The 27,279-nt window shown below is 41.5% G+C and overlaps 2 protein-coding genes across 2 annotated transcripts in view; both read right to left on the bottom strand.

Annotated features, from left to right (window-relative positions):
- Window positions 1-297: 297 nt before the first annotated feature.
- Window positions 298-18,716, bottom strand: XK (X-linked Kx blood group antigen, Kell and VPS13A binding protein). The gene is made up of 3 exons (XM_014876839.2): window positions 18,416-18,716; window positions 9,966-10,228; window positions 298-4,264 (listed from the first exon to the last, which is right to left on the bottom strand). Exons 1-3 carry the CDS (start codon window positions 18,658-18,660, stop codon window positions 3,441-3,443), a joined length of 1,332 nt encoding a protein of 443 aa, XP_014732325.1. The 5' UTR covers window positions 18,661-18,716; the 3' UTR covers window positions 298-3,440.
- A 1,927-nt stretch (window positions 18,717-20,643) lies between these two features.
- LANCL3 (LanC like family member 3) overlaps window positions 20,644-27,279 on the bottom strand; it is a 36,960-nt gene continuing 30,324 nt past the window's right edge. Inside the window, exon 5 of the mRNA XM_014876840.2 lies at window positions 20,644-26,891. Coding sequence (XP_014732326.1) covers window positions 26,732-26,891 — 160 coding nt within the window. The 3' untranslated portion in view covers window positions 20,644-26,731. The remainder of the gene's footprint in view (window positions 26,892-27,279) is intronic.

The following is a 27,279-nucleotide window of genomic DNA, read 5'->3' as shown; positions in this document are numbered from 1 at the left end:
ATCCTCCCAATTCTCCAGGTAAATCAGTAAATATTCTCACACTAACAATGAATAACTGATACAAATCTTGTTCCATATAACACTGGTCTCTTAATCTGTCCCCCTCTTACAATGTTCTGCTAAACAGCAATGGAATTGTGGGGGTAAAGAGCTCCTAGATCAATCACAGATTAATTATTCTGTCAGGTCTTCTTGAAAACATTTCTGCTGCTGCGTGGTGACAGATGACAGCATGCTCTGTTACCTTTACTTTGGATTTCTTGAAAGTAGCACAGTAAGAACTGATACGAACACAACTTGAGGGATAGTTTCAATGATTTAATTTGTGTTGTTTTACAAGTATGAAAGAAAACCCATGTGTCAGATCTTGTATACTCTTATACACACAAATAACCCTTGCTGAGCCATCCTTTGTGTGACTCAAGGCTACTCAAAAGAGTATCGTTTTCAGCAGTAGCCCTAAACCCTTCCATGGAACACACAGGCCCCTCTAACATTCACAGAGGAGAGTAAAAGCACAGTGAAATCGCAGCAAGAGATCACACATTCATACACAGACAGACTTTGTACTCATACCGTCCTCTCTATAGGGTGTACTTATAACACCCTCTGGACTGTCATTGCCTGGAGATAAACTGCCTTTCCCAGCTTTACAGAAAAATCAGCTGCTCCCTTAGAATTCAGTTCTAACACACATCATTGTCTCTATGACTCCCTCCTGCACCTTTGTACCAGCAGTGGCAGCACAGCTGGATAAACCCCTCAGAGCAGCCACACTGCAGGCTGGGCTCCACCCCGGGCCATGGTGACACCAGGCACTGCTCAGGCAACAGCCCCTCGTGCTGGTGGAGTGCTTGAACTGTATTTGGTTATTCTGCACAACTAAGGCAAAACCATAGGACAGTAACAGAACCCATATAAATTACTTTTTTCTCTCTCTCATTACAGTAATTTAAATATTCAGCTCCCTATGCATGCACTTCAGGAGACTGGTATAAAAATAAGAAGTTATATGGCACATACTCTAAATATGCATATACAGTAGTCTGTGAGGTTTAATGGTACTCACTGTGTATTCATCCTAGACTCCTGGCTCTGTATGTCTCTTACATTTTTACTTCATGCAGCACCAACATTTCACTGTAGCACCAACTTGGCTGAGGTTTGTGAAGCTTCCACTGTTTCCAAATGGCACAATCACAACTGCACCACCACTTACAGTGTCCAAACTCTGCTTTAAGCTCTATCTGTAGATATTAACTACTTCTACATATGAAGTTACTTTTTAAATTTTCCCCCAAAGACTAACATTTCAAAGCTGGGTACATCTCTACACAGGCAGCCACTGTAATTCCCTGATTATTGATATTGATGAGTGCCCAGCTACAAAGACAGATACTCAGTTTTGGCTAATAACATCAGAAAATTTGAGCCTGTGGGCTGAACTTTATAGGTTTGGAAGAAAGGGTTACATTCTCCCTTCCTTCTTTAACTCACTACTGAAAAAGCAATATTCTTTTACATCTAGAAAAGTACAGAGAAATACTATACTGTACTTTTACATACAAAGGTAAAAAGAAACATAGTCGTGTCTTCAAGGAGTCACTTCACTTTCTGTTCTCCTCAGAGAAATTGGAATTGAGGTGTTTGGTGTCTTCCCTAGATATGAGGTACATTCCCATGGCAAAATCAGGCCAAAAATCCCATTACCACCCACCAATAATTTAATGACATCTAAATACACATACCATACACAGACACATATTAAATAAAATGAAAACATGACTCTATAATAAAACTGAAATATAAAGACATTCATTTACACTGTAGTAAACAAAAAAATAAAAGCAGGTTATGTCTTTGCAGCACTGCAGGTGACATATTTCATTATAAATGACCCCAGACCTGAGTTTTAGACACTTCTAAAACAATTATGACGATACCATCCCTATTAAAAGCTTCACATCCTGCATGATGACAGAATGGAAACTAAGCTTTGGACACTGGGAGATGCTTTGGGTCATCAATTATTTGTTTCCATGAGCAGCTATAATGTGTAACATGGAAAATAAATGTTAGGAAGGTGCTAAGCAAACAAAGTGCAAAAAGCTTTCACTTAATTTGTGAAAATACATATGAGTTTGTGTAATTTCACTACATTCTTGGCTGTTCATCTGCTAAAGCTTTCTCAGAAACTTGTAAAATACTGAAACACTTTTATTATATGGTGATGTATGGCTGTGAAGAAAAAGTCAATTACTTCCATTTTCTCTTTCATACTTCAGGGTTGTCATACTTCTGAGGTAAAGAAGTCAGAGGGTTTTGAATTAATGATGTGAAACTAATCTTAACAAACCACAGCTCAAAAAGAAGGAATCAGTGTCTTCTATCCCAGTACAAAAAGTCAATGAGCTGCCTTCTTGATGCACTACCAAACCCCTGACAAGCAGGGTAGTGCTCATCTCCCTAACTTCAGCCATCTAAAAGGAAGGTGGATAGTCAGAACTAATTGTGAAGGCATCTGGTTAACACTGAGCAACAGGTCTCCAGAGAGTGATTCAGATTACCTACATTTTGAGGTGAGGTGAGTCACTCCTCAGAGATGTGCACTGGAGAGCACCTACATGACTGGCACATACTGTCTGCCCAGCCTCTAGATATTTACATAAAGTGAACACCACCCTGACACAAGAATATTGCAAAGTGTTAAAGAAATGATAATGAAAGAAAAATGAGGTATTCCAGAACATCACAATTAATGTGTTAAATTTAATTCCCTTACTAACAAGCCGTAAACATGAAGGGTGAAACAGTGCAAAGCCAATAACCCCTCTGTCCGTCATCAGTAACAGTCACATTTCCATGTCAGTGCTGGATAATTGGCTGTTTCATGGTAACCCAGACTACAGTGTATTGTGCAAGTCCAATTCTTCTACCTCTGAGAGAAGGATTAACTTATTACACTGATTAGAGTGTAAAATAGTCTACAATTTGATCAAAGCAGACGACACCTACAGTCTATACATAGTCCAGGTCTAAGTTGTGTTTCCATGCTAGGGTGGCATTCCATGGGCCATCCTATCTGAAATAAAATTCATTGCCTTCCATGCTCAGACTTCCTGAGTAAGATGAGCATCAGGACAATTTCTAATTGATGTCTTCTATAATGACTTAAAATAAGCATGTGACAAGAGAGGCTCTGAAATATGTGCAAAAAGCCTCTGAAATAGAAACCTACAAACGATTGCTCTCCATTCACAAACACACACAGACACAAATAGTCATATACTGTTCTCCACAGAAACAGGCATGTCAGCCATCATGCAGTGCTGCACCTGCAAGAAAGAAATCCTACCCACAAGACACAATGTCTAAGATACACAATGTTCCCAGCAGGTTATCTGCCACCTTCCAAAGGCACCTACTTTCCTCCAGTTGTACTAGGCATTGGAAGAAGCACTTTGATGAACACTCCTGTTTTGATCTATTGTCTTGCTACTGCCCCGTGCTTCGCCAGTATTTTCAGGAGATTTCATTGCCACTTTGCCTTTCAGGAGAGTAGACTTGTGATGCTGGCAAATAAAGTAGAGGATGTTGAAACAGGACAACAAGGCTTCGGTTATGCTGGAGGAGAAAAGCTTTTTGCATGGGTGACAGAACTGGTAGAACACCAACATGAAGAAGATGCCCATGCAATAACCTATCAGGAGCTGCAGGAACAACGTTGGGGCACAGACATACAGGTAGAAGTCTGTTCTATAAATGTACCACATCAGCAGGAGGAAGGCGTTCTCCATCAGCCGCACGATGTAGTACACGGTCATCTGGTACCAGTTCTGGGATTTGCTAATCAAGTCAGGGTCACTGAGCTCCACCTGTGCTGCCGACCAGCAGAACATGTTAATGCCAGCATACAGGAATGTGAGAAGGCACAGGACAATGGTAGTGCCCAGCCTGCTCAATTCCTTCTCTATGTTCTCAGGAAATGGTGACCTGCTAAGCCAGAAGTGAATCCATGGGTAGAAGAAGAAACATAAGAAATTCAGTAGCACGACGAGGAAAACCCAGACTCGAAGGACTGAACCAAAAAGCACCAACACCGTGACCCGCGTGGCGATCTCAAAGCTCCTCCACATGAATATGCAGAGGTAGGCAGCAGGCTTCACACGGACATCGTAATCATCGTACTTTATCTTTATCGCCAGGATGTTGCAGCGTAAGGCGCCATAAACAATCGACAGGAGAGACAGCACCATAAAAATACCTACAAAGAGAAAAGACAAATCAAGACCTTCAGCTTAGCAGCAGACACGGCATCAGGGAAGTGCAGGTGCAGTCATCATCACTGTACTCCTGGGGATTCCCAGCAGGAAGACAGGACAGACATTCCCAGCCTATACTTGCGTGAAGAAAATCAACTCTATCCCAGTCAAACTCAGCATATTACTCTAATCCTACCTCCTGTTTAGGTCCCCATTTGATACTTATTCAAGTAGCTAGCAAGAAAAAGAAGGCACTTAGCAGTCATAAGTGTCTCTCCCTCCTCCTCCTGCCAAGGGCCGTTCACACACAGGGTGTCCTTGGTAATTTCACAGCTCAGTCATAAGAGTATCCAACTTGCTCCCAAACGCCTACAGTACTGCCTTGGCTTGCAAAGCAGGATGGAACCAAAAGTATGTATTCTATCACCGTCTGTTGAAACCAGGTGGGGCCTGGTTTATCTCCGGAGGGGATTATCTTCTGTTAATGGACCATCTGTTAAAAACAGGTAGAGTAGTGCTCTTCATATTTTCCACCACCCATCCTTCCTCCAGGAAGATATCTTCTGTTAATGGGCCATTGAGTCCCACTGTATGACTGATAAAATTATATCATCCCATGCTGAGATGCTCCAGCCAGGGGGAGGAGCCAAGTATTTCCTATCTAGGTAAAATCTGAGATTTGAAACATCAAAGCAGCCTTATTCCACTGGATTCCAGAGGAAAACCCAACCTTTCCACATCATCAGTGGACCTTTGGAGGAAAACTGCACCCTTCTACAGCACCACTGTTTCAACAGAACCACATCTGTCACTGCAGGAGGATGCAGCCACCATTTAATGGGACTGCTACCAACACCCTGACTGACAGGGTGTCAGGTTGTATTCTGACTCTGTCAGTGTTTTGGGGTTTGGTTTTTTTTGCATTACTGTATTTTTATTTTAATTCTTTCCTAGTAAAAAACTGTTATTCCTATTTCCCGTATCTTTGCCTAAGTGCTCCTTAATTTCAAAATTGTAATAATTTGGAGGGAAGGAGTTTACATTGTCCATTTCAAGAGAGGCTCCTGCCTTTCTTAGCAAACACCTGTCTTTCAAACCAAGACAACTCCACAAGGCACAGGGAGGCTACTCCCTTCCCATACAGATGACACACTGCAAAACAGAAGCTGAAACTTTGGAGTAACTTGGACATGCAGATAACTCGGTGTTTGTGAAGTTCTGTGTCGAAGTAAATCACAAAAAAAGTATGTGAAACAGCTCAAAACTGAAAGCTGAACGAATTTAAACCCAGCACTGTCCGCATTGTCTCTGACATGTGTGAAGACATATTTATTCACCTGCCTGCACTGTGTTTTCCTATACATCAATTTTCTTTATACACCCATCTGTATCATGCATTTAAAAAAAAGCATTACTAAAAATGCCTTTAAATTCAGATAAATTTTCAGCACCTCCCACCTATCCAGAAGCCCTGAAAGGAAGGTTTCACATTTCAGTTCTGCAGAAAAATGAAAGCAGAGACCAGATGCTACTTGGCACTGCAGGAGGGCATCCTGTCTTGCCATATTAAGAAGGTACAAATGCACAAGAATATACAGATAATAAACAAAGTGCTAACTGCCCACAGGTTTTTTAGTATTTGCATACACAATTATATAAATATTTATTCATCATTTTTACCAACAGGCTGAATAGCTGATATTGCATCAGATAAAATAATCAGAGTTGGGAATCCTTAATTATGTCAGTTACATTAGCATTGCTTAGCAACCCGTGTTTCCTGCAGCCTTCCATTAGTTTGTGTGCCAATATCCTACAAATAAACTGGATTCCCTGTTTTGCTATAGCTATATGGCCAAAGTGATCAGGGTTTGGGCTTTTTCCCTAATTATACGTCACTAAATTTTAAGTAATCCTTTGTAAAAAAAAAAAGTGTATTTTAAGATCTCTAACAACTTTCTAAGATAATTTTCTCTATCATTTCAGCTAATCTCTTTTCCATTATGAGTCACAAAAATCTCTGAATTACTTTGGAAAATAATTAAGTCTTTATATGTAATTTTCTAAGGCACTCAATAAGGCAAAAAGCATTTACCGTTTTATATGGTAATTTTGTACATCCCAGTTTGGTGGTGCATATAGTCTCTGAAAATGTTTATGTCGAAATTGTTAGCAGGTAGTCAGTAGTTTTTAAACATCTTTCTTACAGCACTGAGTAATATCTCCAATAATGACTTAAAATAAGCCTGTGACAATAAACCTATATGCAAAAAGGTACATGGAGCTGGTGAGTTCAGTCAAGACTATTGCTTGATGTCCTATGGCTTTTTATAGAATCTTTCCTGTAGTTTTGAGCTGTGGAAGAACATCAATTCCAACAGCTAATGAAGCAAAATAATATTCTCAGAGGCAAAGGAACAGAGACAATACCCACTGAGGGGACTGAGTGCTGCTGTGCTGGAACTCTGTTTGCTTTCTGCTTTGACAACCTGAAACATTGATCTTATTCCCCAATATCACTTTAGGGGATCTATATTAATCTCACACCTATCTTACAAACTCAAACCTTCAAAAGAGGCATTTGTCCATTGATAGAAAAGAGGTCATGCTGACTCTGGTTTAATACACTAGTCCAGTCCTACTCCTTTCCTAAAAGCTCATTATTGTCACGAAACCTTCAGTTCAAACATAATTTTGAACTCTGTGAGAAAGATGGTTTGAAGCAACCGCAAAGGAAAATCTGTGAGGGTGACACTGTTGCTTTTACTCATCCTGAGCAGGCAAAGAAACGTAAATTTAAAAGGCAAAATATCTTCCCTGGAACAGTTCCAAATCCTCTAACAGTCCTTATAAAGGTGGCATTTCTCTTCTTCCTCCTCCCAAAAGGCTGTCTTTTTGTTACAAATCAGAGGTGGACACTCACAGAGTCATCCAGGGAGGCACTGATTTACTTTGTTGTGTTTCGTTATTACATCTGAAGTCCTTTCAAGACCTGGTCCTTCCACTTCAGAAACTGCTAAGACAGCGAATTCTGCTCTAGATGAACTAACTCATAAGTACCACTGAAATCTACTATAGATACTATAGCTATATGTATACAAAACAGAACTAGGACTCAGATCAGGCTAATATATGTAAGTTTCCAATGTTGTATTACATCCAACATTTTCAGACTTTTCGTGATTAACAGTCACCAAAGTTTTATGTCACTCATCACTAACCCCAAGAGTTGGTCCTACTTTTGGTTGTCTTGATCTTATATTCTTGGCAGACTGTGAAATGACAGTTTTGAAGAATGCCAGACACTGGCAAGTCCCCAGTAATCCAGAAGAAAACATCCAGAGAAATTAATGAATGCCATGAAATACACAAGAAATATGCAGCATGGCTCTGGCTGACAAAGGGTCAGGCAAGGATGCATGCTCTTTTCAAAAGTGTTCAAGCCAACACTGGAAGCAATAAGGATTTCAAACTGATTTGAAAGGGACAAGCCATGCCCCCAGCATGATGGTAAACAGCTTCAGGTTCTGATACTGACTTCATTACCCCTGAACAAACAGAAGTCACAAAGAATGACAGGGTATGTAGGAATCCAGAAAAATAACAGACTGATGATGAGACAAGACAAAACATGTGGAAATCAAGATACAAGAAAGTGATAATTAAAACAGATGCAAATTGAAGAGAGCCTGAAATTTGGAAGACCAGTGTCAAAGAACAGGGAGGCTGAAGACATCTGAAGTGTGGAATGAGAACTGGGCTGGCTGAATAAAGAGACTGCAGAAAGCTTCAGCATATCAGCAGCTAAGACATACAACAGGAATATGGTTAGGACTCTTGTTTTTCTGATAAATGAGCTCTAATAGACATTGACACAGTTCCTAACACTTCTTTTTTTTCCTTTGCATTTCTGTATTTTAGAAATACAGCTGTATAGGGATGCTCCTGGGAAGCATGCAATAACTGCTGCATTTGCAAGTGGGTTCACCAAACTCTCTGGTGAGACAGCTTATCTCTGGCCATTTCACCCAAGGAATGTCACTTACCAGTTTGTGATTACAACTTATCTCAGCAGTGACTGAAAAAGATGGAAGCAATTGAGCATTACAAATGATTATTAAATATGCAATTCTCTGATCATCTGGAACAGAGGAGTTCTCTTTGAAAATCATGACCAGTAAGGTCAAAAGTAATGAAAGACAATAAAAAGGTGACCTTTTTGAAATAAATGCTATCTACAGCAAAGTGAATGGAGATTTTTCTAGTTGCACCATTTAGCAAAGGATTCAATCACGTTGTCTCTCTCCCACATCAGAAATGCCATGGTTATTTGAAGCACCTACCCTAGTTATGAAGAACGCAGGAACTGGAAGGAGTAATGTCAAACTCAGGAAGTGGAAGGAGTAATGTCTTACAAGAAACTACTGCTATGATGTTCTGGTTTTGGCTGGGGGAGAGTTAATTTTTTTTTCCTAGTAGTTGATATAGTGCTGAGTTTGGGTTCAGTATGAGAATAATGTTGATAATACACTGTTTTAGTTGTTGCTCAGCAGTGCTTTAAGTCAAGGACTTTTCAGTTTCCCATGCTCTGCCAGTGAAGAAGTACACAAGAAGCTGTGAAGAAGCACAGCCAGAACAGATGATCCAAACTATCCAGAGGGATATTCCAAACCATTGGTATCATGCTCAGTGTATTAACTGGGGGTAGTTGTCTGGGAGGGGCTGATTGGTGATGGGGGGTCGTTTGTGCATCACTTGTCTTTCTTGGGCTTTATTCTTCTCCCTCTCTCCCTCCACCCCTCTCTATCCCCTTCATTACTACTACTATTATTATCATTATGATTATTATTATGAGTATTATGATATAGTATTTTACTTTATTTCAATCATTGACTTGCCACCTCAGCCTCCCTAGCTGTAAAGCTGGTATAGATCCTCTCAGGACCTTAGAGATACAAGAGCTATTTAGCATTTCAGTGGAAATGCACTATCAAGTTCACAGAGGTGCCAAGTCCTTCCTTATATTGAAAAGCTGTTTGACCAGCTGGAGATGGTTCTCCATTTAGCAGTGAGACAGAAAATCAAGAGCATATCATGGAAGCAAGATGCAGAGTCCCACAGTAAGAGAGATGTGTCCTGGTAAGTCCTGATGTTGTGCAGCACTGCTTGGTGAAGGCTTAACAGCTTGGGTCCAGAGATGAGATGACCACAGTTGCATAGCAGCTTACTGAGTCCTGCCTTTTGATTCCAGAATCAGAGTCTGGGTCAAGTAAAGACAGTTCATGGTCTCAGTTTACATTTAAAACTGCATTCCTGAAAGTACACCTTCCCTAAGGCAGCATGACAAAACATGCTATGCAGTGTACCCCAAGGAATTTTTCAGAAAGTTTTGCTCAAAAACCAAAATGGAACAGAGGTATTTTTTTTTCCTTCTTCATGAAGACAGGTCAGTTCCTCCAGCTGTCTCCCTCTCATACCGTAATTGTCACTTTATCAAATCAATGTTTTTACAGCAACCCAAGTGTGCTACAGAAGGTCTCATAGTCTAAAACACAACGATATAAACTTGAAAGCAACATCACTACTAAAAGCTATCAGGGAGATGAAACCCATTGCAGAATGCTTGGTTTTTGTGCAGGGCAGCTATAACTGACTGCCCTCCCACCCAAACACCAAAAGGGTCATAATAACAGCTCTACCTACTTCTGGCAACCGTGACCTCCTGCTGCAGGATACAGATGTAGAGCTGGAGCGTGAGCTGGGGCGCTGAGCCGAGGAACGCCTGGATCACAGAGGCCCTGCTGAATGCAGATCTGTGTGTGCGCAGCTTGCCTTCAGCCTGTCCCACTTCCTTCTCAATTTCTTCTGAGTACCCATCCTTGGGCATCTGCCTCTTCTTTGTGATGCTGACATAGGGCTCTTCAACTCTTTCAGCACTGAAGTAAATATAAAAGGCTTCCACACACCTACAAGCAAGCAAGTAGATAGAGTAACAGAGAAAAATGAAAGAATGAATGGTCTCCCAGTTTCCTGGTATTTTAAGCAGTCACATACTCAGTCCTAAGCCATTTTTTCATAGAGCAGAACCTGTAGGTTTTCTCCGCCTGGTAAACTTGAAATATGGCAGATTTCATTCTCTAAAACATTAACTATGTATTAGTAGAGGGCAAGAACCTGGCAGTGCCCTTTGGGCTGCTTGTAGTACTCAGACTTGGGCAGAGGTTTAATTATTTTCTATGAGATGCTCTTGCTGTCTGGTGTGCCATTAAAGTCCTTAAACTGCTCATCCACTAGAAGGATGCCAAACCCAGCACCCAAATCGGAAATGTGTTCAGATTCTCATGTCTTTTTCTTCTTGTTATCTATACATCTGTGACATGCTAATGGGATATGGCAATAAACCTACTTTTCATACCTTTACCTTAAAACATCTGAAGAGAGAAGCTCAGGGTACAAACAGGTGCACACGCCTCAGAACTTTATCAAGCAATGGTTCAAAATACGAATAACATGCCATAGCAGTGATAAGGAGCAGTTTTGAGCCTCACAACCCTTGAAATCAACATTTTTTTTAAAGGCACAAGAATAGGAGCTTTAGTTCTTAAGTGTGCTTATGTTTATTGTACTGTTAAAGAAATATTAAATATAATCTCACAAAAAAGATTCTAAGTAAGAAGATGCAGTGTTTCCAGTTGCTGCAGCTCTTGATACTTTAAACACAGTGGGACCCAAACCTTCTTTTTTATACAGGCCTAACTTACTGCCGACTGACTTCCAAGGAACAAACTGGTGCCAGCACATACACTTCTACTCATAAATGACATATTGTTGTACTATTTGCTGCCTTTACCTACGTACAGAGACAAACCCATACATTTGGGAGGAAACAGAAAAGGTTGTCTCCAGAAAATACTGTAGCAACCAGGACAGTCTGGTTCCTGGAGTATTAAAGAAGGTAACAACCCCAGAGACATATCTGCAAGGAAAGAACAGCTTCTGCAACTTCCTTCCAATGACTGTTTTCAAATTGAAAACTTTATGAAAATCATTCTAAGAGAACTACTTGGGTATGAAGGTGTCAAGGGCAGGCTTGGGCATCAAGCAGAACCCAAAACACACAGAAATATTCACCCTTGTCTGGGAAGTAATAACAAGCAAGGAACAACATAAGAACAGGTGAAATCACAAGATGAGGGGGAAGGGAGAAGCAAGAAAAAATTTACTTCTGTTTATTTTAATAAACTTTACTTCATTTTTTCCTCTAACCTGACCAATACCATTTCACCCGCTGTAGAAGAAGAGCAGTTTTGGGATTGTGTAGCACTATTTCTGATTCACTAGGCTTCAGCTATCATTATGACTAAAGTTATCCAACATTCCTGCTGCTCTGGACACTCCATTCACAGAGATCACTTTCTGTCTTCCCCTCATGAATCTTTTCACTCCCTGTCAATCTTGTTCCACATGAAAGAATCCATACAGTCAAAAATAAAGTGTGAAAAATTAATAAAGAACTGTGGCTTTAGGAAGCCAGTGTAGATTCTGAAACCAACAGACTGATTTTATTCCAAAAAGAAAGATCCCAGATTATTTTTGTCTCATTTAGTATTCACAGCCATACATTCACCCTGAGCTGGGGGCAAGTCTGAGTATATTATGGAAAACTGGATCTCAGCATCAGGCTCTGAACTCTTGCTGTGTGTGATTAGAAGTAGATATAGTCTAGGGACCCATCTAAAAAATATGTAGTGATCCCATTAAGAGATCAGATTTATGAGACTACTAACAATAGCAAACATCATAATCAACCAAACACAGTTTTGGAGCAAGCATTTTGTTTATTGTCTGGGTATTAAGAAGCAGTATATTGTTTGTGATGGGGATGTTTTGTCCATACAGAAAAGCAAACATTATGTGAAATGGTCTGATGAACAAACCTTAGAGCCAAATGGGGCTTTTATCACTACAATAGAGTAATAAAAAATGCTATATGCAAGCATTCAGATTACATTGATAACAATGCCCATTTTCTCCCAGGCCCTGCTGGTCCCATGCAAGAGTGTTTCTGGAAGTCAAGCCTTCTGGGACAAATAAAAAATGCACTTAGGATTCCAGCTGGTGCCACTGCCCAAGCAACTGCTTCAAACAGGAGCAGACTGGTAGCTAACACACTAGAAAGAACAAGCACCAATCTAAAAGTTTAAAGAATAGAATGTGGGAGGGGCACAGGCACTTGAATGACCATCCAGGTGAGAAGGGTCCAGAACTGTGATGAAGAATCAGTGCAGATCATGTTGCTGTGTCAGATTATGACTTTGGCTATCAAGTGCATGTTGAGGGGTTGGGCATCTTGTCTTTAAATTAACTACCTGGCTTGCTCATTTTTTAGCACAAAACACAACTAAGAGACAATGCAAGACGGGGATTGCTTCATGGCAGCTTTCCCCCACAGTCACAAGCTCCTGCAGCACAGTGAATTCCGCAGAAGCCCTCATTGCTGCTCTGCTCCAGAGGGACAGGAGTGAGAGATCCCAACTTCTGTACAATCCATCTCCTGCAATGATGTCTAGGGCCCCTTCAAGAGCCCTTCACACGCTATCAAGAGCAGAAGGCAAGCAGCTGGCTGTCTCCTCTGCATGTAAGGCACTGGCAACCATAGCACTGGCTCTGAAGGAACTAAAATTGCTCTGAGGAAAAAAAGTCAGATCTACTTTCGACAGTGAAAGCTAAGAGGTAAGAAAATGATGGTGCAACTTTCTCCACTGCTGCCACATCTTGGCATAAAGTAGAGCCATACTTTTTCAGAGATCCTGATGGTGCCCACAAAGAGTGATTCAGCTGCAACACATTTGCCTTCTACACAGTAAGTAGGAGGAATAATCCTACCCTCATATGCTTGCTGGGAGTAAGCATCTCATTTCCTCGTTTAATCATGGATGCGTGGGATTGGAACACAGTCAAAATAATGGTGGTGTTAAGAGGGAGAAGGCAATGAAAACAGGGAATTTTCCACACCCAACCAGCACTCCAAGAACAAATGGCTATTTGAGACCTGTCCACACACACCCTCTGCAAATGTACAAGCAGATTTCTCTAATACTTACTTTTTACTAATTCCTTCTCTTTAGAGAAGTGTGCAAAAGACTTACCTATCCTGCAGATTTACCTACCTGCATCAGGCAAAGATCTGTTCCTCACTCATTGTTCTACTTTTTACCTGCACTGACTTTCTGTTCACCTCACCGTGGACACCTAACACATCTGCTCAAGAACAAGGAAAGAAAATACCCTGAAGAGAATCTAGACATATTTTTTCTCATCTGGAAAAGAGGGAGGCACATCAGCAGTTGTAAAGTTTAGAGCTAGCAGGATGTCCTACAGTGAGGTCGGCTGATGAAGTCCTACAAGGAAGGGAGGTTTTTAGACCTGCTCTATTTTGAACGATTAAGCAGGTCACTAGCAAGGAGACGTTAAACACAAGACACAAGGCTTCTGCACAACGTCATTGAAGCAGTATCTGCACCATTAGAGCTTATTAGATTTCAAACTGCAGAATTAGATTCCCAAAACATGAATGGCTGTAAAAAAATTGGGATTTTTGGTGTTTTTTTTGTTTTTTTTTTTTTTTTTTTTTTTTTTTTTTTTTGTTTGTTTTTTTTTTTTTGTTTTGTTTTGTTTTGTTTTTTGTGGTTTTTTTTACTTCCTGCAGTTTACAGAATCAAACTTTGGCTATAACAGCAGCTCCTCTGGCAGTTTGATACAAGCTTCCTCCTGCATCTGTTGTGCTGCAGCCTACATGGTACATAGAGACCATGTAATTGTTTCTCCTTATGCCTTGAGAAACGCCTGATCCCTTTAAAAAAAAAAAGAAGTCTATTGTTTATAGCCTTGTCCTGTTATAACCTGAGGAAAACAGTCATTAGTGTTCTATATAGGGTGCCTGTTATATTTACTCGAGATGTTTTTTGCAAAGGTTCATCCTTCTGCTGACCCAGCCCTGCCCTGATTGCATCTCCTCACAGAGAACAGGTTGGGTTCACATTAACAGAGCACTGGGGAACAGAGTTCCAAAGACACCTGCAGTCACTCAGACTTCACTCTCCATGAAGTTGGTACCAGAAGGAAGCACTGCCAGGTTCACACCAGTTGGTTTTGATGATGCCACTTCAGTACAGTCTTCAGTAAATCAGGTGGGAGGGAACCCCAGCATCCATGGTCCCAACACCACCAATATCCCCAGTGTGTGACTGTAAGCCCCAACTGGCCAAGTCAGTTTGCTGGAAATCTGCACTTCAGCTCTTGATCTTTTTATTACTTGAAGAACTGAAAAGGGCAAGCAAGTTAACAGGGGGTCTCTGGTGCCTATCATGAAGAGTAAGGACAAAAGGAGGCCCAGGGGGAACATTATCACTCCCTACAACTCCTCAGGAGGCTGTAATGAGGTGGGGATCAGCCTCTTCTCCCAGGACAAGACACAGGACGAGAAGAAATGGCCTAAGGTTGTCCAGGGGAGGTTCAGGTGGACATTAGTAAAGATTTTTTCACTGAAAGGCAGTCAGATACTGGAATAAGCTGCCCAGGGAAGTGGTGTAATCACCATGCCTAGAAATGCACAAAAGGCAGTGGATGTGGCGTTCATGGACATGGCTTCGTGGTGAACACAACGGTGCTGGGTTATCAGTTGAACTCAGTGATCTGAGGTCTTTTCCAACCTAAACAACTCCCTGATTCTCTGAGGGGTTATTTACACTTTGAAGAAATCCTTAAGTGTAGAGCAGTACACCAGCAAAACTACATCCAGTAATTATGTACTGGAATTGTAGCAGTGCTTAAAATCTCAAGATGACCTTGGTGCTACAAATGCCATCCAAATGAAGGGAACAAAGAGACAGGCCCTAGCACAGGAGCAGCCTGAGCCAAAAAGCTCATCATGACCTTCCCTAGAGAAAAGACAAAAGTAATAAACCTCTCAATGGCACTGGCCATTGTTTAAAGTAATTTTTTCTGTTAAAATTTACTTATTGTGGTAAAAGAATCTTCTTTTACATAAAAAAAACCCCCAAACCCCAAAAGCAAACCTATCCAAACACATCTTCTAAGCATCCAGACAAATTACTGCACTCATAAGGAGTGGCACTGACCTGAAATGCTGCAGGAATCCCCCATGATGCCCAGAAACCTGCAGTCACTCGGTTCCGGCCAAGTCTCTGCAGAGCCTCTGGCATGCCTGCATCCTAAGGATCACAGCCAGGCCACTAAGGGAGATAGGAATTTTGCTCTACAAATTGCTCCAAATTTATAGAGAAACTCCTAGGGAGTGGGAGAAGAAATTAAAAAAGGGTACATTAACAGTACACCAAAATGAGTGTAATTAAAAAAAGGCCCATTAACAGTATACCAAAAGTCCTCTCCAGGAAGAGGGATGCCACCTAATTTTAGTCCTTCCAGTGGCAGCAGCAGGACAGCGAGTGCCTCCAGAACAGGTGGAGTGTGGGTGTTTGGGGAAGGTGGTGGCATGCAAGAAGGTTCTATGAAAGTACTTTTTTCCCATCGCTCAGATGATTCAAAATAGGCTGAATCATTTGGCTTGCAAGGCTAAATACCCTCTTTCCCTGCCAAGATATTTCCAAATCATTCCCCCAGATTTAAAGGGGGCTTTTTTAAGGCAAAATGGAAGGGGGGAAAAAATCTAGTCTTTAAAGATCATGAAGAAAAACTCACACAACACACATGGGCTGATGGTAAAGCAGTGCACTGATATCCAAGTATTTAAGTCTGAACCGAGAAATCCTGATTATTCTGTATCATACCATACCAAACCAAACAGAGATAGTTAAAAAGTTGGTGTTAAGTTTCTTTCAAAGCCAGCCAAAGCTGCCAGCTCTCTGATGCAGCATGTCATCACACACAGCCTTAAGGTTCTTAAATGTTTCATTCCCATGCCACAAGTAGACAGAGCCTGGGGAGGCTCTACTGTCTGTGTCCTATTTGACCTAATTTGACCCAGCCCTCCCTAAGCAGCCCTGGGCTGGGCTAGTGAGGCACAAGACTCGAGCAGGGAGGATGGAGCCAGGCTTCACACGAGGGAAGCAGATGATTGAGAGCAGCAGGATTATCTGGAGCAAAGGAGCAGAGGTTTGCCTAAAAGAATGGAGTAAAATGTCTCCAAGGACAATGGTCCTTTTCAGCTTACAAAAAAGTTAGAGCCACAGTGCAGTGATGATACAACCAGAAGATACTTTGCCTTCCAGCTACCACCTGAGCCTTGTGTGTATGACAGTCCACACAGGGTAGAAAACTTCCTGTGCAAAGAAGGGAAAGGGAAGGTATTTTGTGTGCTGAAAACACAACAACATTTACGGTGCAGAGCTATATCTGACAGGAAGCAATCAGTTTCCTCCCCTGACAGATACAGCAATCTTTAGCTGCAGGAAGGCAAGGAAGGAAAAAAACCCCAAAACCTTTTACTGTCTCAGATCACTCTGCCTTCCCAGACTTTTGTGCTGTATCCTACAAACTGACACATTTCCCTAAAAGTAAAGAGAGGTTGTTTTGTATTAAACTTTTAATTTGTAGAGTCCTTCCAGCCTTCAGCAGAAAATAAGTTTTTCAGGTAGCACGAATGTACTACTCTATTTAATTAGCAATTATAATTCAATTATCCTGGGTTTAGAGAGAGGTCAACATACATCACTTTGTCATGCCTAAATGATGCCATGGGGCTTATGGCACAAGCATGCTGCAGTATATCCAGAACATCTTCAAACCTCCTGGAAATGCTAAGTTTGTAAATCTTTCAGAAAGGAAGAAGTGCAGAGTTGGCAACACACTAGAGGAGAGGAGAGGAGAGAGCTTCCATATGCTCACTAGTTTTACAGCAGTGACTGCAGCTGGGAGTTCACCAGAGAGCAGGAACTGTGGTTCTGCATAAGATAAGAGTTGTGTTGTAAACAGAAAACTTGATGTTGAGAAAGAAACAGAAAGTCAAGTCATGCTTGGTGCTTGCGGTCAAAATATAAATCTATGTTTCTTTTATATCATTAAAAAGAAAATCCTTCCATTTCTTCTTGTTGCTCAAATCCTTTTTCTACTTCTTGAGATATTCTAGCTTGACATTATTCTCTCCTTGTCTGACCTCAAGAAATTGATTTAGATTGATGGCATGATTGATACACGACAAAAGTAATGTACTTAATTTTTGATAGTTTTTTCTCTTTGGTTCCTCTCTTCTATTCAAAGAATGTGGAAGCAAATTGTTGTTAGTTATTAGAAAATCAGAGCTCTTTAAGAACTGTTAAGCCATAACTTAAACATCTTTAAAATATTAACAAAGCAAACAAAAAAATCCATGCGTGGTTATAGAAGAAGTGTAAGATATTTTGTAACATCCAAACTGTTCTCCTTTTTTAGTGTGAACAAATCTTTCTTTTACACACTATCCAGGAATTTCAAAAAGTTGGTGATACTTTCTCCTAGCCTCTACTACAGACACACTGCATTTACCTCTCTTCAAATAAAAGTTTTGAATATAAATCTAAAATTAATGCCCCCAGGAAACATTTTGTCTTGGACTTGCACACTGCTGTAACTTTTCATCTAAATATTTTTTTTTTTCCTAAGGGTATTTTCAGTGAGACATTGAACTGGAACAGGAAAAATCTCCAAAGCAATTTGGGTCAGGAAGCTCACGTTTGCAAAGAAGAGACAGACTAGGGCACCGGTGATGTTCCAAGACGCACGGATGGGATGAGTACTACCTTTGTGCTAAACTCGCAACCGAGTGAAGAATGTCCCGCTCTCTCTCGGAAGTGATCCGAGAGCAAAGCGCCGTGGATGAGGCAGCAGCGAACAGACACAACCATCTGCAAGAAGCCACAGGGATGGAAACCCAGCGCAGAGCGGGACGCGGAGGGGCTCTCGCGGCTCCCCGCGGAGGGTTGAGGAGAGGGAAAAGGGCTGAGCCCCTTTCCCCAGGGTCACCCGCAGGTCTGTGCCCGCGGCATTCCCGAAGGACGCTGCTCCTCCCGCAGCTGCGGCAGGACGCGGCTGCCGGCGGTGCAGAGCGGGAGCGGCCCCGCCCGCACCGCACAAAGGCCGGGGGGCTCCGGGCGCCCCCGGCCCCGGCCCGCTGAAGGCGGCGCGGACTCACCGACCTGACGAGCGGCCCCAGCTGCAGCAGGTGCAGCAGCAGCACCAGCGGGCGGTCGCGGCTCACGTCGCGGTGGATGAAGTGAAGGCTGAGCTGCACCAGCGCGCAGGGCACGAGGGCGAAGAGCAGCGTCAGCAACCGCCACATGTCGTCCCCCTCGTCGCGGTACCCCGCGCTCAGGCACAGCGCGGCCGCCGTCTCGGACATGAAGAGGACGAGGGAGATGAGGACGGAGCCCGGGAATTTCATCGCAGCGGCCGCCTCAGCCCGACCCGCCCTGCCGCCGCCGACGCGCACTAGGGCCCAGTCCCCGGCAGAGGGAGCGCCGCGCCCGCTGCCGGCCCGCGGCCTCTGCGGGCTGGGGCTGGGTTCGGGCTGGAGGCCCATCCTGACCCGCCCTGGATCCTGACTGCCTGTGGATCCTGCCCGGGGCTCGACTCTGCCTGCGCTGGGAGCGGAGGAGGGTTCCCCGGCGGGGCGCGGGGAGCTGTCCCTCATCGTGTCCCCTTCAGCCGTCAGGCAGAGCTGAGCTGAGGGGGTTGGTGGGAAGGGGCGAGCGGTGCCCTCAGCCCCTCAGGGCGCCTCGCCAGCCTGGGGAGGGCACACAGCCCCGGGAGCGCTTCGGCTGGAAAGGACAACCACACCAGGGCACTGAGTCCAGGCTTCCCTGAAACACCTCCAGGGACAGTGACTCTGGCAGCCACTTCCCTGGGCAGCCCTTTCCAGTGTCTAATCATCCTTTCTCTTAAGAAATTTTTCCTAATGTCCAAGTTAAACCTCTCCTGGTGCAGCTTAAGATCGTGCCCTCTAGTTCTATCACTGTTTGCCTGAGACCGACCCCCAGCCTGGCTACACTCTCCTGTCAGGGACTGGTAGAGAGTGATAAAATAGAGATCTGAAAGGAAGAGGCAAGGGCAAAGTCTGTACCAGGAAGAAAATAGCCCTGTGCAACATTAAAGAATGAGATTATTTAATAAATAAACAAACACCACAACAAAACCAAGCAAAGAAAAGGCAGAAAAGGAATTGTGAGTGCGGGGGAGCCTCCCCTGATGTCCCCAGCTCAGACCCCTTGATCAGGGCAGTGTGGCAGTGTCAGAGGTGCCCTTGTAGCACTTTGCCAGATGCTTCTTGCTTCCAGACCTTTTCCTTCAAAGATTCCTTTGGTCACAGAACCCTAAGCCGTGACAGCAGCTGTTGACCTGCAGCATTTGCCCACTGTCCCTGGGCCTTTCCCCCTCACCAGCAGGATCCTTTTTCCCTCACCACCAAAATTCTGGAGTCCTTCTGGAGACATGTATGGTCACCCCAGCAGTACCAGTGACACCTGCATGGATGAGCAGTGCAAGGTGACAGCCTGAGTAAAAGACAGGCCTTTGTAGTCCTGCCATGAAATCCTGAACCTGAGCACCTGGCAAGAAATAAAAAGGAGGTACCAAGCCAGGTTGGCAGATGGTGCCTGTGTCCTGCACAGGAATCTCCAGTCATCACTTCTCCCCTCCTCTTGGTGCCCAGGTACTTGGTTCATGCTCAGCTGGCTCTGGTGATAGATCTTGTTTCTTCTTGCCTGTTCCCAGGTAACTGCTGATCTCCCTGTGGGGGTTAGCTACAGACCTGGGACCTACAGGAGCACAAGAGGAAGGTGAGATAAGGAGTCTCAGATATTATTAATGGGATAACACTACTGGCTACTTCTGCTTATCTGCTACTGTTCTTTAATGCCATTTCTTTAATGCCATGTCACCAGATTTGCACAAAAAATGCCAATAAACACTTGGCCATTTCTTTAACTACTGTACTAGCAAATCTGGAGTCCCGTTGCTCAGCTCAAGTTGAGCTCAGCTCATGATGACAAAGATGGAAATCCTGTTGTGGGCAGGCCTAGGTGAATTTAATGCTTGTTTCCTTCACTGGGAATGGAGGAGTGTTTCTGTAAAGGGAAGAGGCCATGAAAACTGAGATTTAAACAGACTGACAATAAATACCTGAAGTGGGAAACCTTAATCGACAGGCCAAAAGCAACCTGTTTTGTGTTGTGGGAAACTACCATGAGGTATTTTACCTAAGCACTGTGTGCAGCCTGGATGATTTATCTAATTCTAAAATTATTTCTTTTACTTTTGATAACCACTGAAAAGCTTTTGGAGCACCGAGTCATGACTTTTTGGAAGGAAGAGTTGCCAGCACTATGAAAGATAAGTACAAAAAATAAACAATACAATTCCAAAATCATACTGTTCAAGGTTGGACTTTTATTTAAGGCAAAATATAATCACAGCTTTAATATTCATAATATAGATATACACAGTTTCTTCTGCCACTATGAAGCTTAGTATTATCACTGCTTTTAAAAAGCTATAAAATCTAGTTTCTATCATAATCTACCATACAAAACTAATACAATAAACACATTCTGAAAGATCACAGTGTTTAAAATATTAGAAAAGCAGGGGTCCTGCTTTCAAACAATAAGGTGCATCTCTAAAGAATCAAATCAACCTTGATTCTACAGGCCTGTACCACATCATGGCTGTGAATGGCTGTAACACTGAGAAACCAACCTAGGGTGTGGCACATACTCAAGGAATGAACATCACACACTGGAATATACTGAATAATCAAATGTCACCAACACAAACTAGACATGAAATAATGCCACTTAAGTTCCCTGTATTTTTTATGTGTATTGGTATTCACGTATATTGCAGAGATATCGAGATAAAAGGTATATAAATTGCTATCAAATAGGGCCCTGTGCTTTCCTCATACTACACAAACAAGCCATAGTAATTCCATGGGACTCATGTGTAAAGGAAAGTTTGTAGGCCTGGAGTTTGGAATGACATAGTTTTACCCCTGTTGCACACATGTGGAAGGAGATACCTTACATGTCTGGAATCAAGTGGAGGTTTAGCACTGACATCAGCAAGTGGCCTATCAGGCCCTTAAAATGAGTGCAGGAAGCCAATTCAGTGGCAAAACCAGACCACTGTTAAAGGAAATCCTTCTGTCTTGTGTGGTCATGATAATGAAGACAGAAGCAGAGTTAAATTTCTGGTCAGACAGCCTTTCTCTATATGATGTAAAAATATATGTTGGACTAGGATCTGGTTTTCATTCCCTATAGGTTATAATTGACTTAAGGACTTCTACATAATCATACAATGCTGATGCTGAGTATCAGTACGCTGTAAAATCTCTTGTATTCAAATATCATTATACCACTGAGCAAAATGAATTTTTAATTAATTTTCTGCCATTCTAAGTGATATTGCTGTACTTGACCTAAATGCCTCCATTTTCTCTTTGACTCATGCAATGAACAAAGTCAAGGGACTCCCTTCGAAGCATTAAAAATAAATATGGCCTTATGTATTTTCAAGCAAATTGCTATTTATAATTTGTTTTTTAGAGCATAATGTAGAATTTCAAACATACGGAGTGTAGGACCAATGGTGACAGTACAAATTAGTCAAGTTTAATAATTCAAAGGCAGATTGAAAAGTTGGTGCTATTGGCTTCTTGAATGTATTTTTTTTAACTGCCCCATCATGGATAGTGCACATCACTTCTGTTCCATCAAAAGACAGGAGTAGGCAGTAGGTTCAGCTACAGACAACTCCTTCACAGGCAAATATTTTTTAACATTTTATGACTTTGCTATAATGGCAATGTAGTGCTGTTCAAGGCAGCTAAAACCTGCACAGAACTTGCTGTACCGCTACTTGTGCCATCACATCCCTAAATTGCTGTATTGTTTTGTGGGCCCCTGAGCATTTTTGGCTTATGGCTTTGAAGTATGTTGTTCCCGTTATAGTGGGATTTTTGGTCATTTTCTTATTTCTTCTCAATTTAGCTTTCTGCTGCTACTACTTAATCTAAGACATATTTATATAAACTGAAATGTCTTCTCAGAGCAGTCCAGGCTGTGCTGCCAGCCAGAAATTATTAGTTCACCAGAGCAAGATTACTCTTTGAAAATCTATAGGGCAATTTTAGTCCTGATATACTAATCTTCCTACAGATTAGAATATGCACTCATGCCAGTGAATATTCAAGGTATGTAGAAGATTACTGCACCTGAGATTTACCTGGCAGACCTCAGAGATCCAAAGAACAAGGATATATTCTCAAAATGCATGCAAACACTAAAATAGGTCACTGTTGGCATATAACGTGCAATATGCTGGCAGATGCTGTAACTGTATATGCAGAAAACTATGTGAGTACAAAAACTGGATTGCTTATCAAAGTTTCCATTTGCACATATTGCCCCTCAACGTTTATCAATACAGCAGATATCCACAGTTCGGTTTTTTACATAGTATTAAAAAAACCAATCAGTATTCTTGTCATATTCTTCCCATGTCCATATATAATCAGTATTAGAACATCAAAGTGGCATTACTTAATTTGACAGAGTAGCAATAAAGGTGATCCCTTTACTTGCATTCCCTTAGGCATATTTCCCAGAACTATTTAAAAGTGTATTTTGGAATGTTTAGCCATTTCACTTGGTTTCAACAGTCCTAACAGAACTGAAACCCTGGAGAAGTGACCATGCTCCCTAGAAAGTCTCTCTTTTATTTAATGAACTAAAACACCAGTGACAGTTGTTATATAGGATAATGATTTTTCCTTAGCAGGTGAGAAATGGCATGGCCAGTGAGAAGAGACCATCCGGGAGCATAAAATAATGTAATGCAAGTTAGCAGAACACCCTGCTTAAGCAAAATCAATCAATCTTATTTTCAAGAACAAAAGACCTGGGCTGCTTCTTCAGCCTCCTCAAGTTATTCAGAGGTTGGGAAACAAAGGCAGGGAAATTGAAGGCAACAATGATGCAAACAAAACAGATATTGAAAGCAGTGGCACAAAATGAACACTATTATGACGAGAAGTTGTGAGTAGCAGGTAAAAATATATTTGCTAGAACTGTACTGTTGATAAAACTTTTTGCATCTGGTTCTATGAATCCTGAAATCAATAAATCTGGACACTACGAATCTAGTTTCCCTCAAAATTATTCCCTGACAGTAATCTATGGATGGCAGGCTAAAAGTCATGAACAGTATATAACTCCTTAAACTGATGTGTAAATCTACAGCTTTACTTACAAACTGCACCACACAAACACAGGCACATCACAAATAAGCACCAATACCCACATAATGCATCCTCTTTGCTTTAACAGCATAAATACTATTATATCACTTAAATTCCTATTGCCTACACTTTAGAAACTAAACACAACCAAGAAATTAATGTGCAAACATGACGTCGTTACTGTGTTTTACACCCTGAAAGAGGCTTCTCGAGTTTCCCACAACACAGTCTTTTGTCACAGCACCAGGGCAGAATCTGTTCAGGAATACATTTTTCAGTCCATAAGGGCCCAATTCGGGAGCAGGAGGAGACAGCATTCCATGGAGAATGTCTAGCAAAGGTTGCAAGATTGATTTCTCAAAGCAGGAAGAAGGATACACAGAGGACCTTACTTTTTATTACACCGAAAAGTGCTGACAGCTCTACTCAGGTTGCTCTTCCGTCAATGTCTTAAAAGCAACAAATAAAGATTGCAACAGCACGTTTGTAACAGCATACATTGTAAAATAAAGAGGGGAAAGATGAAAAAACCCTGCTCATTTAACGAGTGGCATTTCCAAAGAGCCCTGGGGTGTATTTGCACTGTGTTCAGAAGCCGTGACTGCAGCGTGTCTAGAAGCCACCTTCACCCAGCCAGGTCGGGTAAGAAAAGCCACAAATCTCTGAGCGTGAGCTCACGCTGTCATGTCTGATGAAAGGGATGAACAAATTTGTTCCAAGATTTTTACCAGATGTACCCCGTGAGACTGGATATTTGTGTGCTGCCCTTGCCAGCGTCAGTGCTGAACTCACATAACCTGCAGAGATGTTTGGGACCCAGATTCCAAAAACTGAGTGGTTACATGAGTTTTCTCATTGTTGAATGGACCCTTACTCAAATAATTTTCTTTTTCTCTCCAAAACATGTGGCTTCATATACAAAGAATGGTTGTGGGGACAGGAGATCTGTTTTGCACAACACCGAGAAGATCAGTCTCCTCTGAATGTCTTCTACAAAGAGAGACAGACAGGAAAAACCACTAGAAAACTGACACTGAGCTCAATGTTTATTTCCTGGCATTTGTGAAGAATCACATCTAAAAGAAGTGGATAGGCCAAGTTTTACCTTCCTTAAACTTTTCTTTAAGAAGCTTTCAGTTATGAAATATAGGGACCAAATGCATTACAAGAACCAACTAGATAAAAATCCTGATGGATTTGGGATCTTCACTATTGACAATTGACTTTGCTCTGATCTAACAGCAGCATTTCCACAGGGCTGGGCAGAGCCCACTCCCATATCCAGTGACTTTTGGATTCAGCCTCATGTGCACACCCTCCCTGTGGAATTCATCCCTCTGTGTGCACACGTCTCACTGCTCAGAGTAACCAAGTAAGTGACATTAGCGGCTTTCTTAAAAGACCATCTAACTTCTTAACTTATGTGTTTTAATAAACACATAACAAATGTATATTGAATTTTACCATTTTCATTCACTAAAAACTAAATTCTTGCCAAACTGATACAGAACTGCTTTGCTTTGTTCACCAGTAAAATATGGTTATTTCTGTGATTAAGTAATTAATTAGAGCTGCACAGTGCAAGACAGTGTAATAGAAATCCTTATCTGCAGCTCATAATGATGCAAGCCATCTCATTAAAATAACAGTGGCAAGAGCAGGAAGGGATTATTATATTAAAATGTGGAAGGATTGCAAGACCCAGCTCCAACTTATAGCCTGATCAAAGCCCACTGAAATGAAATGGGAACTTTAATCCATTAGGCATTAAAAATAAAGAAATTGTAATCTCCTCCAGCAGAGAATGCAGGAAGAGGGACTGCATTGTTTGGCAGTGCATGTACAGCAGCTTTTCTCTCTAACCTGTTTTTGACTTATTGGTTTTCCCTATTTGTCTTTATAGATATTATTCCCATATAAATAAAAATAAATAAATAATAAATAGATTTTAAATACAGATATTAATTTTCTGTTTTTAGTACAAATCTGTGTTAGTGTTTTCTTTAGCTTTTAAGTACCATGTCATCATATCTATAATACATATAAAACTGCATATAATTGCAACTGTAAGTGCTAGTGCAACTAGTATTGAGCAACCTATATTTCTATCTAAATTATTTTCTAGCTAAAAATCATTTGGACATATATATTTTTTTGTTAACTAGGGAAAAAGGCAATTTTGAGTTTTTGTTAGCAGGTTTTTTCTGGGGATCACTATGCCATCCCAGGATTGTATTCACTTTGCAGGGTTTGTAGTGAAGAATTCATCAAGGAAAATAGATTTTCCATCATCTGAAAAACTTAGGGTACTGTTCAGAAATGCTGCTAAAAGTAACTAATTTTTAAAGGAAGCTTTTGTATCACTGAACAATACTTATCTAACAATGCTGTACCATGAAGAAAGCATCTGCCTGCTGTACCTTTGCTACAGAACTTTTCATTCCAAGTCTTCTGCATGGCTCCACCCATCTTCCATGTGACTGGGTAAATACTGACAAGATGTGACACAGTTGCAGTAGATGAGAAAGGAGACCAGCTCCTTGCCACAGACTGAGCTCTAAAAGGAAGGGTCCAATTCAGTGCTCATTTACACACGTGAAACCCCATTTGCTGAAATGGACTGTGAAACTGCAGCCTGAACACACAGCTATCTACAGAACTGTCATTACATGACCAAAGAGCTCAAAGATACAGATTTTCTTAATACATGTTACTAAAACTAGCAGATGTGGTTTAGGTAAAAAAATCCCAGATTTTGCCTTTGTGCAGTGCAGTGACATGTCTACAACACCCTCCTCAATTAGTGCATTGTTCCACGAATGGTTTTTGCAGGACTCTTTTTAAAACCTACTGGGTACATCACTGTTTCTTCTCTGCATGTCCCTGCAATTCTCCCTTGCCTTTTTTACGCCAGATTAAAAGTTTGGTAATGCCCCTTTCTCTTTCACTTGAATAATTAGATAAATATCTACAACATCAGATTCAATCAGCTCCCCCATTTTTTTTCCCCACTGACCCATTTATTTTGACCACACACTTTCCCACCCCCCCAAGCCCCAGTGTATGTGGTTTCTGATCTGACTCCCAGCTACATTAAGGCTAGCATTAGTGGTACCCCATCTCATTTTGTAAATAGCCTGTCTTGAAAAGTAAGTGGAACTGCAGGTGCCCTCTCCCACTACCTCCGGGATGTGGCCCTGGAGAACATCAGTCTTTAGACAAAGACACTGAAGAGAGGAAACTCGGCTTGGTTGGGTTGCAGCAAGTCAGTCAGGAAACACACAGTTCCTGAAAAACCTTCATACAGACTATATACACTTTCTAGTGCCCGGGAACCAGACTTAAATTCTTCTGTAAATAAGAACTCTGCAAACCTAAGAGAGAAAAAAAGGACTTGTTATTACTTCATGTCCCTCTCTGTCTGCTTGTTGTTTGGAAACATCATTTTAATAACATTCAGTAATTAAAAAAAATAGAATCAGTATTTAACCTTTTCTGCAAATTTACATTATCCAATTTCCTCAAGAAAATGAGGGTCATTAGATCCAGAAAAGACAAACCTTTGCAATCTGTGCATGCATTATGTCTATTTAAGAGCTATAAACTTTTTCTGATTTCTGTAAGACATATCATTAAACAAATACTTTTTGATAACTTCTAAGATGCATGCAATGTTTCACATCAATACAACACATTCTGTAATGCTGAAATAGCTGCACAAATTTAAAAATAAGCAAAGGGCTGAAAATCAGTCATCTTAAT

Source organism: Sturnus vulgaris, chromosome 2 (genome assembly GCF_052056855.1).
Source record: "Sturnus vulgaris isolate bStuVul1 chromosome 2, bStuVul1.hap1, whole genome shotgun sequence".
NCBI lineage: Eukaryota > Metazoa > Chordata > Aves > Passeriformes > Sturnidae > Sturnus > Sturnus vulgaris.
The sequence above is the reverse complement of the archived record's forward strand: the minus strand, read 5'-3'. Positions and strand labels throughout refer to the sequence as shown.

Bases quoted from the DNA above. Each gene is read 5' to 3' on its own strand.
- XK (XM_014876839.2), bottom strand. From the start codon at position 18,660: ATGAAATTCCCGGGCTCCGTCCTCATCTCCCTCGTCCTCTTCATGTCC. The intron at 10,229-18,415 runs GTCGGTGAGTCC...GCTTGCTTGTAG, and splicing joins CAGCTGGGGCCGCTCGTCAG to GTGTGTGGAAGCCTTTTATA. The intron at 4,265-9,965 runs GTAGGTAGAGCT...TTCTCTTTGTAG, and splicing joins GGAGGTCACGGTTGCCAGAA to GTATTTTTATGGTGCTGTCT.